At 36.6% G+C, this 14347-nt stretch overlaps 1 protein-coding gene across 2 annotated transcripts in view; it reads right to left on the reverse strand.

Moving 5' to 3' along the window:
- Positions 1–3885: 3885 nt before the first annotated feature.
- Positions 3886–14347, reverse strand: part of LOC128639577 (glutathione S-transferase omega-1-like) — a 117951-nt gene continuing 107489 nt past the window's right edge. For both annotated transcript variants that reach the window (XM_053691712.1, XM_053691713.1), the window contains 2 exons: positions 7637–7743; positions 3886–4548 (listed from right to left, as the gene is read on the reverse strand). In XM_053691712.1, the coding sequence (XP_053547687.1) occupies positions 4452–4548; positions 7637–7743 (204 nt within the window). In that variant the 3' untranslated portion in view covers positions 3886–4451. The remainder of the gene's footprint in view (positions 4549–7636; positions 7744–14347) is intronic.

A 14347-nucleotide genomic window follows, 5' to 3' on the forward strand; every position in this document is an offset into this window, starting at 1 on the left:
GCTCCAAGATCTTCATCCAACCCAAGCGGGGGCTAGACATCCACTGAAGAAGTCCAGAAGAGGGTCCAAAGTCTTCCTCCTATCCGGCAAGAAGAGGACATCCGGACCGGCAAACATCTTCTCCAAGCGGCATCTTCTATCTTCTTCCATCCGATGACGACCGGCTCCATCTTGAAGACCTCCAGCGCGGATCCATCCTCTTCTTCCGACGACTAGACGACGAATGACGGTTCCTTTAAGGGACGTCATCCAAGATGGCGTCCCTCGAATTCCGATTGGCTGATAGGATTCTATCAGCCAATCGGAATTAAGGTAGGAATTTTCTGATTGGCTGATGGAATCAGCCAATCAGAATATAGTTCAATCCGATTGGCTGATCCAATCAGCCAATCAGATTGAGCTCGCATTCTATTGGCTGTTCCGATCAGCCAATAGAATGCGAGCTCAATCTGATTGGCTGATTGGATCAGCCAATCGGATTGAACTTGATTCTGATTGGCTGATTCCATCAGCCAATCAGAAAATTCCTACCTTAATTCCGATTGGCTGATAGAATCCTATCAGCCAATCGGAATTCGAGGGATGCCATCTTGGATGACGTCCCTTAAAGGAACCGTCATTCGTCGTCTAGTCGTCGGAAGAAGAGGATGGATCCGCGCTGGAGGTCTTCAAGATGGAGCCGGTCGTCATCGGATGGAAGAAGATAGAAGATGCCGCTTGGAGAAGATGTTTGCCGGTCCGGATGTCCTCTTCTTGCCGGATAGGAGGAAGACTTTGGAGCCTCTTCTGGACTTCTTCAGTGGATGTCTAGCCCCCGCTTGGGTTGGATGAAGATCTTGGAGCCAGGACGGATCGGTGAACCTGGCATGGTGAAGACAAGGTAGGAAGATCATCAGGGGGGTAGTGTTAGGTTTATTTAAGGGGGGTTTGGGTTAGATTAGGGGTATGTGGGTGGTGGGTTGTAATGTTGGGGGGGGGTATTGTATGTTTTTTTTTACAGGCAAAAGAGCTGAAATTCTTGGGGCATGCCCCGCAAAGGGCCCTGTTCAGGGCTGGTAAGGTAAAAGAGCTTGTAATATTTGTATTTTAGAATAGGGTAGGGAATTTTTTATTTTGGGGGGCTTTGTTATTTTATTAGGGGGCTTAGAGTAGGTGTAATTAGTTTAAAATTGTTGTAATATTTTTCTTATCTTTGTAAATATTTTATTATTTTCTGTAACTTAGTTCTTTTTTATTTTTTGTACTTTAGCTAGTTTATTTAATTGTATTTATTTGTAGCAATTGTGTTTAATTAATTTATTGATAGTGTAGTGTTAGGTTAATTGTAGGTAATTGTAGGTAGTTTATTTAATTATTTTATTGATAGGGTAGTGTTAGGTTTAATTATATCTTAGGTTAGGATTTATTTTACAGGTAAATTTGTTATTATTTTAACTAGGTAACTATTAAATAGTTCTTAACTATTTAATAGCTATTGTACCTGGTTAAAATAATTACAAAGTTGCCTGTAAAATAAATATTAATCCTAAAATAGCTATAATATAATTATAAATTATATTGTAGCTATATTAGGATTTATTTTACAGGTAAGTATTTAGCTTTAAATAGGAATTATTTATTTAATAAGAGTTAATTTATTTCGTTAGATAAAAATTATATTTAACTTAGGGGGGTGTTAGTGTTAGGGTTAGACTTAGCTTTAGGGGTTAATACATTTATTAGAATAGCGGTGAGCTCCGGTCGGCAGATTAGGGGTTAATAATTGAAGGTAGGTGTCGGCGATGTTAGGGAGGGCAGATTAGGGGTTAATACTATTTATGATAGGGTTAGTGAGGCGGATTAGGGGTTAATAAATTTATTATAGTAGCGCTCAGGTCCGCTCGGCAGATTAGGGGTTAATAAGTGTAGGCAGGTGTCGGCGACGTTGTGGGGGGCAGATTAGGGGTTAATAAATATAACATAGGGGTCGGCGATGTTAGGGCAGCAGATTAGGGGTACATAGGGATAACGTAGGTGGCGGCGGTTTACGGAGCGGCAGATTAGGGGTTAAAAGTGTAATGCAGGGGTCAGCGATAGCGGGGGCGGCAGATTAGGAGTTAATAAGTGTAAGGTTAGGGGTGTTTAGACTCGGGGTACATGTTAGGGTGTTAGGTGCAGACGTAGGAAGTGTTTCCCCATAGGAAACAATGGGGCTGCGTTAGGAGCTGAACGCTGCTTTTTTGCAGGTGTTAGGTTTTTTTTCAGCTCAAACAGCCCCATTGTTTCCTATGGGAGAATCGTGCACGAGCACGTTTTTGATGCCGGCCGCGTCCGTAAGCAACTCTGGTATCGAGAGTTGCATTTGCGGTAAAAATGCTCTACGCTCCTTTTTTGGAGCCTAACGCAGCATTTGTTTGAACTCTCGATACCAGAGTTAAATTTATGGTGCGGCCAGAAAAAAACCCGCGGAGCGTTAACAGCCCTTTTACCGCCAAACTCCAAATCTAGCCGTTAGTATGTGATAATTTTATTGTGTAAGCCATACAAAGATGTTCTATTTTATAAGATGAGACAGAATAAATACCTGTTGTCAGTTATATTGTATGTTACTAAGATGTATGAGTGTGGAATTTACTCAAAGTTTATTAACTTAAAATTACCACCAATTTTTTGTTACAGAGAATGCTAAAACATATTTTATATGTATAACCTGTGTTCAGGGGAACAAGGCAGAAAGTGGAGGAGCTAATCAAAGCTATTATAAAAGGCTGGTCTCCTACACCAATTCAGCATCTGGCGAAGTCCCAGTGACAGCCCAGGAAAAGGGGAGGGGCGAAACGCATAACGTTTGGTGACCTGTAAACCGGTGAATTGTGTCCAGGCTGCTAAAGTTTGTTTTCCGGATCTATCCTGACTTTCAAGTTGCTACCAATATTGAGCGAAGCTCCGTATCTGTATGGCAGTAACCGCATTACACTGGAAGTTTGCTACAGAATGGTTTTGACCTATAATTGGTAACCGTGAAGGTACTTTGTAAAGAGATTTGTTATTTGAACACCAGATTAAAAACAAACAAGCTTATGATTTAAATCTGCCTATGATATTTTGATCAGTGGATCGTGTTGATACACTATGGGCTTCACTTTCCATTTTGGCAACTAAGTCACAGTTCAAGGAACTCTGCAACATTATAACGTTATAATAGCGCTATATGCTCCAATACTTTATTTGGGTTGCATTATACTGTTGTGTATGAACCACTTTGAGTTTAGGTGCGTGTTTTATACACTTATGTGCTCTGGTACTTGCTAAACTCTGATGTTCTTTCCTTGTAACATTTATATTTGTTTTCCAGGCCTGGATTTGTATTTACTTGTGTTTTGCAGCTTTTTAATTGAGGTGTTTTTTGGATTATCAAGGGTTATAATAAACAAGATTTAATTTTGAACCTGAGTGCAACCTTGTCATAGGTTCACATTCACGATTTGTGTGAATGTAACTTTCTTCTTTTTTAGTCTTATATAAAACATATTTGTAAGGATACAGTGCCACAATATAGAGTCGACCGTGCTTAAAATGTTGAGAATAGTGATATTTAAAAAATTGATGATAATATAAATTTTAAATATAGAAAATTAATCTTAAGATAAATACTTATAAACTAGTGAGGTATTGACTGTGGGGAAACAGACGTGAGAATAAAATTATAATGTGAATAGTGAGTAAAATGTAAAAATTAAAAGTGATAAATGTGATATTTTCTTCTAACAGCAAGCAATACTAGTATAAAGGAATTGAAAAAAGTGTGGGGGGGTGCAAATAATGAAAAAAGGGAGGTGGTCATTTGCAATGTGTATTGGCATATGTGTTTGAATGGTGAACAATGACAAATATAAAGAAAGACACTTTTGTGTGTATGATGTTTAATAAAGCAGATTATTTGTACTTGAATTTATAAATAAACATAAGTGTACCATTCATTTAGACCCTTAGGTTATAAATATATCCATCTACATTCAGCCTTCAAAAGCAAGCTCTCCAAATTTTTTCTTTAATGATTCCGATAGTGCATGCAATTTTAAGCAACTCCATTATCAATTTCTCTTCATTCTCTTGCTACCTTTATTTAGTACTTGCTTATTGGTGGCTACATTTAGCCACCAATAAGCAAGCATAACACAGGTTATCAACAAAATATGGGCCCGCTCCTAAGCTTAGCATTCCTGTGTTTTAAAAAAAGAAAAAATAAGATTTCCATATGATCTAATGTGTACAGATTGAAGAAATTAGATGATTAAATATATGCTTATTTGTTGGTAAACTATTACATTTTTAACAAAGACTGCAATACATTCAGTGCGTTTGCATAACAATGTACTGCAAAGAGACAGGAAGAGGTTGGATGATACTGCTTTTTATAGGCCATAATCAGCAGCGTCAACACTGTCTTTCAAATAAAGTTTTATAAACGCTTAGTGAAGGTTATGTTCAGTAAAGGTTGCTTTGACTGCTGTATCCTGCAGCATACGCTGATACCACTCATTTAATCGTGAGGTTTTATTCAAACATCTGTGGAGAAGAAGAATAAAAACATAAACAGATTAAAAAGGGCATAAAAACACAATTTTTTTCTTTCATAATTCATATAGAACATACAACTGTAAACAACTTTTCAGTGTACTTCTATTATCAAACCATAGCACCATTTGCTGAAGGAGTAGAAATGCGTTACTGAGAGCTAGCTGAACACATCTATTGAGACAAATGTGTGCAGGCACCAATCACCTGCTAGCTCCCACTAGTGTAGGATACATACATATTCTTTTTCAACAATGGATACCAAGAGAACAAAGTACATTTGAAAATAGAAGTGAATTTAAAATTGTTTTAAAATGACATGCTCTATCTGATTTATGTAAGTTTATTATTGACTTTTCTATCCCTCAAAGAAAATAACAAAATTAGACACGTGCACATGTGTGTGCCAAGAAAACAAATATATAGCAACCCATCTTTTTCTTACTGGAAAATTTTAAAAAATACTTTATTTTCCCCCCATCCAGTCAAAATCATGTGTGTGAGTTCAACTTATCATCATGAAGTAACAACCTCAATTCAATTTAGATGTAAATAATTAGCAAATGTCCCATCTAGTATAAAGAAGGCAATGGCTTGCCATCAATTTCTAGTTTAATTAATTGGATGGGAACATATTGAAACTTCTTTTATCAAAAGAGGGCAAATTTAAAAGTTCATTCTTATTGTCAGATTGGTTAATTTATTTTGAAAATACATTTTAAATTGCCACTAAATTAATAAAAAAATAACTAGTCAGGAAATTAGAATCCTGTCTGTTCCTTTGCTAAAGGGATATGAAAGTCAAACATAAATTTTCATGATTCAGATTTCGCCATCAATTTTAAACAAATTTCTGATGTGCTGCTTTTATCAAATGTAGGCCTAGTTAAGTTAGGAAACTGGTGCTAAAAATATTTACCTTTATTAAAGTCCATTAAGTTCTAAACCACCAGTTTCCAAACTTTACCACCTCAATGAAAACTAAGCCAAAGTTTGTTCTTTTGTTATCCTTTGTTGAAGATAGGCTTAGGAGCAGCAATGTACTACTGGTAGCCAGATGATGATGGATGGTCACACACACGTCTCTAGTCATTGGCTCATCAGTTGTGTTCAGTAGTTCATTGTTGGTCTGGAGCTAGCTGTAGCTATGTGTTTGCAGGGGGATCAGGAGCGTGCATGTTTCCTGAGCACTATATGGAAGCAGTGCTTGTTACAATGTTTTTAACAGTATTGTTCAGCACTACAGGCAGCAGTGTTTATAAAAGTATTTAACATTGATACAAATATTATTGTAATAAATGCTGACCTATAGTGCTCAAGACACGTGCATGCTCCTGAGTCTACCTATGTTTGCTCTTCAATAAGGGATACCAAGAGAACAACGTCAAATTGATACAAGAAGTCAATTGGAAAGTTGTTTGCCATTACATTGCTCTATCTGAATCATGCAAGTTTCATTTTGACTTGTTAGGTCCCTCTAATTAGGCACAGTGAAAGGCATCATTGGCATTAGTGTACCCTAGGTTGTCTTTTCTTATAAATATAACTATTTGATTTAACTGAATAAACAAATTAAATGCAAGAGATGATAAAACGATAATCTACAATCAAGACTGAAAAGAATAAATATTAGGCAAACTGGCTTCAAAAATTCTTTAGATTGGTGTTTCATGCTATGGGACTAGAACAATGATTTCCAAACCTCTCTTCAGGCCTCCGTAACAGGCCAGATTTTCAGGATTAAAGGGATATTCCAGCCAACATTGGAAACCACATGGGTGCATTTCGGTATTGAACAAAAGCAATTTTGTATTATACCTGCATTAGCAAAAATGCTTCTAATAAAAGCTATAGCTGTTTCAAAAGTGTATTTAAGTATGCACCGTGCACCAGCATTTTATACACAGCATTTGCTCAGAAAACCTAAGATGCTTGTACCATCTTGTAATGACTCAATTTGTTAATTGCTGGCATGATACAAGCCCCAGTGATTATATGAGCAGCTGCATTATTTAAAATGCGGGTGCAGTGACAATATCTAGCTATGCTTCATATGCACATGCAGAGAAAAATGTTAGCACTAAAACAGTGATAACTTTTACTAGAAGCATTTTTGCAAATAGATGTAGATTGCAAATAGGTTTCTATTCAAAGATGTAAATTAATCTATGTGCATTTAAATTTTGACTGGAATGTTCCTTTAACATGGACGAGAGCAGGTAAAATAACCACGATTACTAATCAGCTGATTGTTTCACCTGTGCTCTAGTTCAGATATCCTCAAAATCTGGCCTATCAGGGAGGTCTGAAGTAGGGTTGCCACCTGTCCCTTAAAATACAGAACACTTATGAGTTACACATGCTGCAGGGTGTGCAGGCAGGAATATAAATAGTGCTGTCCAGAAACACAATACATGTTCCTCCCTGCACACCCTGCAGCATGTGTAACTCATAAGTGTCCAGGAAAACATGGCTGAGGTGGCAACCCTAGTCTGAAGACAGATTTGAAAACCAGTTGTCTAGAATCAAGAATTTGGGCTTGACATTATCTCTTTTTTTATTTATTCTTATTGCTAAAGACCCTAACTACACTGATTGTCTGCAGAACGTATTGTATGTAGCAGGTGTTGGCATCATTTTATTCCCTGTAAAGACAACCCTGCAGTCATGTAATTTAAAGGAACATTGCACACTAGATTTTTCAAATGCATAAATGTAATATAGATGATCCATTTATCTAGCCCATATGGGAGTGTTTGTATAACAATGTATAGATTTGATTATTTTTTTAATAACATTGTGCTGCTTTTCAGATTCATAACCAAGCCCCAGAGTGTCAGATGTATAGGTGTGGCTCCTATTTGTTTAATCTGTCTTTTCATATGAAGGAGTTGGAGGGAGTGTCTGCCCTTTCAGGTTTCTGAGAATTCTAAGAAAGAGTAAAGCTTGTTCATGAAACTGGGAAAACAGTGAATGAAAGGTACATCATGTGAGATGCTCTTGCTATTTTAAGGTGTCTAATAAACCAAGCAAATACTAAGTTCTTCTTTACATAATAATATTTATAATTTTCTCTTACTCCTTCACATCAAAAAGTTTAAATCGTTCGAACCAGGGCCAGATCATGTAATCAATCATGGATACAGAATCTCCTCCAAAGAAACTGCTGTTCAGTTTACCTAGACGCTAAAAACAAATAGTATAAAATTAGTATTAATGATTTCATAAACAACTGACCTGTGTATTATGTTTTTGCACACACATACGCACACATATATATATATATATATATATATATATATATATATATATATATATATACCTATCAGACATATTGCAATATCACAAGCCCTAAGTAAGATATGAGAGACTTTTTTTTTAATAATTGATTAGAATAGCTTGTTTTGTTATGACATAAATATTTTGCATTGGGATTCCAAAATCAGCTTGCTTACACTATAGTTCATGTATCCATCTAGTATATAAATCAGCTTGCTTATTCTATAGTTCATGTAACCATCTAGTATATAAATCAGCATGCTTACACTATAGTTCATATATCCATCTAGTATATAAATCAGCTTGCTTATTCTATAGTTCATGTAACCATCTAGTATATAAATCAGCTTGCTTATTCTATAGTTCATGTAACCATCTAGTATATAAATCAGCATGCTTACACTATAGTTCATGTAACCATCTAGTATATAAATCAGCTTGCTTATTCTATAGTTCATGTAACCATCTAGTATATAAATCAGCATGCTTACACTATAGTTCATGTAACCATCTAGTATATAAATCAGCATGCTTACACTATAGTTTATGTAACCATCTAGTATATAAATCGGCTTGCTTACACTATAGTTCATGTAACCATCTAGTATATAAATCAGCATGCTTACACCATAGTTTATGTAACCATCTAGTATATAAATCAGCTTGCTTACACTATAGTTCATGTAACCATCTAGTATATAAATCAGCTTGCTTACACTATAGTTCATGTAACCATCTAGTATATAAATCAGCTTGCTTACACTATAGTTCATGTAACCATCTAGTATATTAATCAGCTTGCTTACACTATAGTTCATGTAACCATCTAGTATATAAATCAGCTTGCTTACACTATAGTTCATGTAACCATCTAGTATATAAATCAGCTTGCTTACACTATAGTTCATGTAACCATCTAGTATATAACTCAGCTTGCTTACACTATAGTTTATGTAACCATCTAGTATATAAATCAGCTTGCTTACACTATAGTTTATGTAACCATCTAGTATATAAATCAGCATGCTTACCCTATATTTTATGTAACCATCTAGTACCTGGTTTCTCAACAGCCGGGCAGTGGCCCAGTACCGGGCCGTGATAGCCCTGCTGGTGGGCCCCGACCTGTCATGCCCCCACTGCACACTCTTACCCCACTGCTCACCAGGGGCAGACTGATACCAATCAAGGCCCCAGGAAAACTGTCTCACACTGACCAAAATGTATTCAATTTTATGCAAATGAACATGGTAGCCTCCCTGCCCTGCCCCCAACAGGCCCCTCAACCTCCAGAGCCAGGACCCCCAACATTAAGGTCCAGAGAAAGGGCACCCAACCTCCAGGGCCAGACCCCACACTCCATGGCCCTCAAAGCGACAGACCCCCGCCAGGGCCCCCACTAAACCCACACTTTTTTTGCTTAGTTACTGATAGGGCAACTGAGAACTCCAGCTTAAGGAATGCACCAGGATCCGTGGAGATGCCATTTGTGGGCCCCCCTACTTGCTGGTCCCTCTGCCCAGGACCTATTTGCCTGGCTGATCAGCCTGCCCCTGCTGCTCACTATATATATATATATATATATATATATATATATATATATATATATATATATATATATGTTAGAAAAAAGGAGGGGCACCTGCGCTAAAAACTCTAACACTTGGTGAGTAATGGCTATTTTTGCAACAATAGTAGTAATAGTGATATATGTGCGTGCGGCCTCTGATACAGTGTACCCGTGTCACTGTTAGGAATGTGGATGGAAAAGAGAAAATCAAAAAGGGCGCACAGCTAGGCACTAGAATAAAAATTGACTATTGGTAAAGTAGGTATGTAGTTTTCAGACCTATGTGGTTATAATAATAGGATAAAAAATAATAATAATAATAATAATGTCCTTGGATTGTTATTGTATTCTAAAGAGTTCAGTAATGTGCTTTAGAATATTCGACACTTCTTTGTCTGAGGTGAGTGGATTTGTGCTTACCAGAGGTAACCTCAATCATATGAGGTAAGTTGTAGACTTGTCTTGGTTAGAGATGTTTCTTTGGCTCTTGTCCAGTCGATTTTGCTTTGTTCTTTGCTGTAGGAATCTTTCCTTTGTTGAAACCCTTTGGGATCTTTGTTTCCAGGTGGCTCCTGGCAGCAGTATGTTGTTTTAAATGAAAATCTTGGACTCTCTTGTATCGTTTGTTGAAAGGCAATGGAAAATCCTGGACTCTCTTTTTCCTCTTGGTGATGAGAATCTGGGTTGTCTCAGGTGTTCATATCGATTGAGATGGAATAGGAAAAAGAAAACAAGAACATAGTGTGATAACGTTTAAATAAAAAAGCTCTTTTTAATTAGAACTAAGTAAATGTGCTTACATCAAATGCCCTCAATCAGAGTATGAGGTAAGTAATAGACATTGATTAAGTATTTCGATCTCCTGGTCAGTGCTCTGGTTGGCTGCAGTACAAAGATTGCCCAATGCAGTATTTGAATTTAAAATACAGTTCAGCCTGCTTGTGGGACACTAATGGCTGTATGCTTAATGTGGTTCTTTTAAACAGCTTAACCTGCTGGCCGTAATTTGTGGTCAATAAGACCAATACGTTTATAATGCTGTTAGGCTAAAAAGCCTTTGTTGGCAGTTGGTAAGTTCAAATTGTGCGTATAATATGCTCACAGAGGCATATGTATAAGGAAGGGTACAGTCGCTCAACAAGTCCTGTTACCCGTTGTGTTAAATATGATGCCGTGCCGCAATGTAGCAAAAGGATGTCCGCCCACCTTAAGATAATCCTTACGCGTTTCGAAGTGATCAGTCACTTCTTCATCAGAGGAAAAAAGTGGAATGGACATAAGTCGGCATCATGAGAATATAAAGGTCTGTGGTGGGCGTGTTTGTTCCTAATTGTCCAATTGCGGCTAAGTTGTAGTGACGTCAGTTGTGTTAGCGTATCGGTTGTCATAGTGACCATGCTTTGTTGACTTCTGGGAGTTGGTCGTCAGTGTCTGCTGGGTTCTATAGTCTTTCTTATTCTGAGTATATCGTACTATTTTTACTGGAACGTTTGCTTAAAGTCCTAAATAGTAAAACAATCTTTTCTCTTATTTTTATAGTATTTAAGGCGAACGGAAAGTAATAATGAAAACGTAATATAATGTTTATGGTGTAGTGTTTGGATTTAAACAATTTTATTCTGTATATTTTTCTTGGACGTTTTTTGATTATGAATTTTAGATAAAGGTGGAGGTATGGGAAGTAGTGGAAAGTGTATTAGCCTTGAATTTTTTGATTTACTGGTAATCCAGATGTAAGTTTGATACCTATTAATTATATGTTTTTATGGCTAAACATAAATTGCTGATTTTTGTGACTGATTTTTAAGAGATTTCTATAAAAATGCTGCCAGATCTATATCTTCATTTAATCCCATAGGGCTCATTGTGCCCATATAGTGAATCCAGAAAGTTTCTCTCTGGCGAAGCTTAAGGAACCTGTCTCCTCCTCTGCGTGGTATCTGAATTTGTTCTAATATTGTGCCTCTGAGTGCTTTTGGATCTTTATTGTGAATTTTTTTGAAGTGTCTGGAGACACTATGGCCCTTGTAGCCTGCCTCTATGTTTTTCAGATGTTCAAGCAGTCTTTTCTTGTATGGGCGTTTTGTACGCCCAATATATTGTAGATTGCAAGTGCACTCCAATAGATATACCACGTAAGTGCTTTTACAGTTAGTGAGGGTATTTATTTCACATTTTTTTGATGGAAAAGTTTTTGATTGAATTATTTTTGTTGCTTTTTTGCTTTCATAAGCATGTTCGCAGCTCTTGCAATTGGCCCTGTTGCACTTAAAAAAACCTTTAGTGTTTGTGGATAACCAATTTGTTTTCTTGGTGGTGTCTTTGAGTCTGCTGGGTGCCAATAGTTGTTTTAGGCATCTGTTCTTTCTAAATGTGATCTTTGGTGCAGAGCCTATGCTGTTTTTCAGGAATTTGTCTTGCTCTAATATTGGCCAATATTTTTTCAGTATTTTTCTAATTTCTGGGGCTGCTTCGTTGAAAGTTGTAACCATACCTATTTTTTTGGTACTTTTGTTTGGTTTCTCTATGTCTTTTTTGCAGTAAGAAGTTGTGTTCTATCTAGTCTTTGCACTTTCTTAAGGGAGTTGTCGATTAATTTTTTAGGGTAATTTTTCTGTATCAGTTTTTCCCTGAGAAGTTCAGCTTCTTGTTTGAAATCGCTGTCTTTTGTGCAATTTCTTTTTAGGCGCTGAAATTGCCCATAAGGGATGTTGTGGATCCATGGTTTGTAATGTCCACTATCTGCTCTTAGGTACCCATTGCAGTCGGTGCTTTTTCTGTAAAGTTTAGTGTAAATGTTTGTATTTTCATTGAACAATATTAGATCAAGAAACTCTGTTGAGTTTTGTTCAATTTTGGAAGTAAATTGTAGGTTAAAAATATTATTGTTAATATGTTGTAAGAAATTTGTGGTGGTGGGGGTATCTCCTTCCCATATTAGTAGGATATCATCGATATATCTACCCCACCAAATAATGTTTTGTTGGAATGGGTTATTTTGGTGGATATAGGTATCTTCCCACATCCCCATATATAGGTTGGCGTAGCTGGGTGCCATGGTTGTACCCATAGCGGTTCCGCTAATTTGCAAGTAATAGGAGTTATTGAATTCGAAATAATTCTTTTCTATACACTAGTATACCCCATGAAAAGGGGATTTCCGCAATGACACAAATTCTAAACGATACAGATCTATCGAATGAACACCAAAACTTCATTACTGAATGTATCAGATTTGTTTTAGAAAAGAATTATTTTGAATATATCGATGATATCCTACTAATATGGGAAGGAGATACCCCCACCACCACAAATTTCTTACAACATATTAACAATAATATTTTTAACCTACAATTTACTTCCAAAATTGAACAAAACTCAACAGAGTTTCTTGATCTAATATTGTTCAATGAAAATACAAACATTTACACTAAACTTTACAGAAAAAGCACCGACTGCAATGGGTACCTAAGAGCAGATAGTGGACATTACAAACCATGGATCCACAACATCCCTTATGGGCAATTTCAGCGCCTAAAAAGAAATTGCACAAAAGACAGCGATTTCAAACAAGAAGCTGAACTTCTCAGGGAAAAACTGATACAGAAAAATTACCCTAAAAAATTAATCGACAACTCCCTTAAGAAAGTGCAAAGACTAGATAGAACACAACTTCTTACTGCAAAAAAAGACATAGAGAAACCAAACAAAAGTACCAAAAAAATTGGTATGGTTACAACTTTCAACGAAGCAGCCCCAGAAATTAGAAAAATACTGAAAAAATATTGGCCAATATTAGAGCAAGACAAATTCCTGAAAAACAGCATAGGCTCTGCACCAAAGATCACATTTAGAAAGAACAGATGCCTAAAACAACTATTGGCACCCAGCAGACTCAAAGACACCACCAAGAAAACAAATTGGTTATCCACAAACACTAAAGGTTTTTTTAAGTGCAACAGGGCCAATTGCAAGAGCTGCGAACATGCTTATGAAAGCAAAAAAGCAACAAAAATAATTCAATCAAAAACTTTTCCATCAAAAAAATGTGAAATAAATACCCTCACTAACTGTAAAAGCACTTACGTGGTATATCTATTGGAGTGCACTTGCAATCTACAATATATTGGGCGTACAAAACACCCATACAAGAAAAGACTGCTTGAACATCTGAAAAACATAGAGGCAGGCTACAAGGGCCATAGTGTCTCGAGACACTTCAAAAAAATTCACAATAAAGATCCAAAAGCACTCAGAGGCACAATATTAGAACAAATTCAGATACCACGCAGAGGAGGAGACAGGTTCCTTAAGCTTCGCCAGAGAGAAACTTTCTGGATTCACTATATGGGCACAATGAGCCCTATGGGATTAAATGAAGATATAGATCTGGCAGCATTTTTATAGAAATCTCTTAAAAATCAGTCACAAAAATCAGCAATTTATGTTTAGCCATAAAAACATATAATTAATAGGTATCAAACTTACATCTGGATTACCAGTAAATCAAAAAATTCAAGGCTAATACACTTTCCACTACTTCCCATACCTCCACCTTTATCTAAAATTCATAATCAAAAAACGTCCAAGAAAAATATACAGAATAAAATTGTTTAAATCCAAACACTACACCATAAACATTATATTACGTTTTCATTATTACTTTCCGTTCGCCTTAAATACTATAAAAATAAGAGAAAAGATTGTTTTACTATTTAGGACTTTAAGCAAACGTTCCAGTAAAAATAGTACGATATACTCAGAATAAGAGAGACTATAGGACCCAGCAGACACTGACGACCAACTCCCAGAAGTCAACAAAGCATGGTCACTATGACAACCGATACGCTAACACAACTGACGTCACTACAACTTAGCCGCAATTGGACAATTAGGAACAAACACGCCCACCACAGACCTTTATATTCTCATGATGCCGAC

This window comes from Bombina bombina, chromosome 9, assembly GCF_027579735.1.
Source record: "Bombina bombina isolate aBomBom1 chromosome 9, aBomBom1.pri, whole genome shotgun sequence".
NCBI classification, from domain to species: domain Eukaryota; kingdom Metazoa; phylum Chordata; class Amphibia; order Anura; family Bombinatoridae; genus Bombina; species Bombina bombina.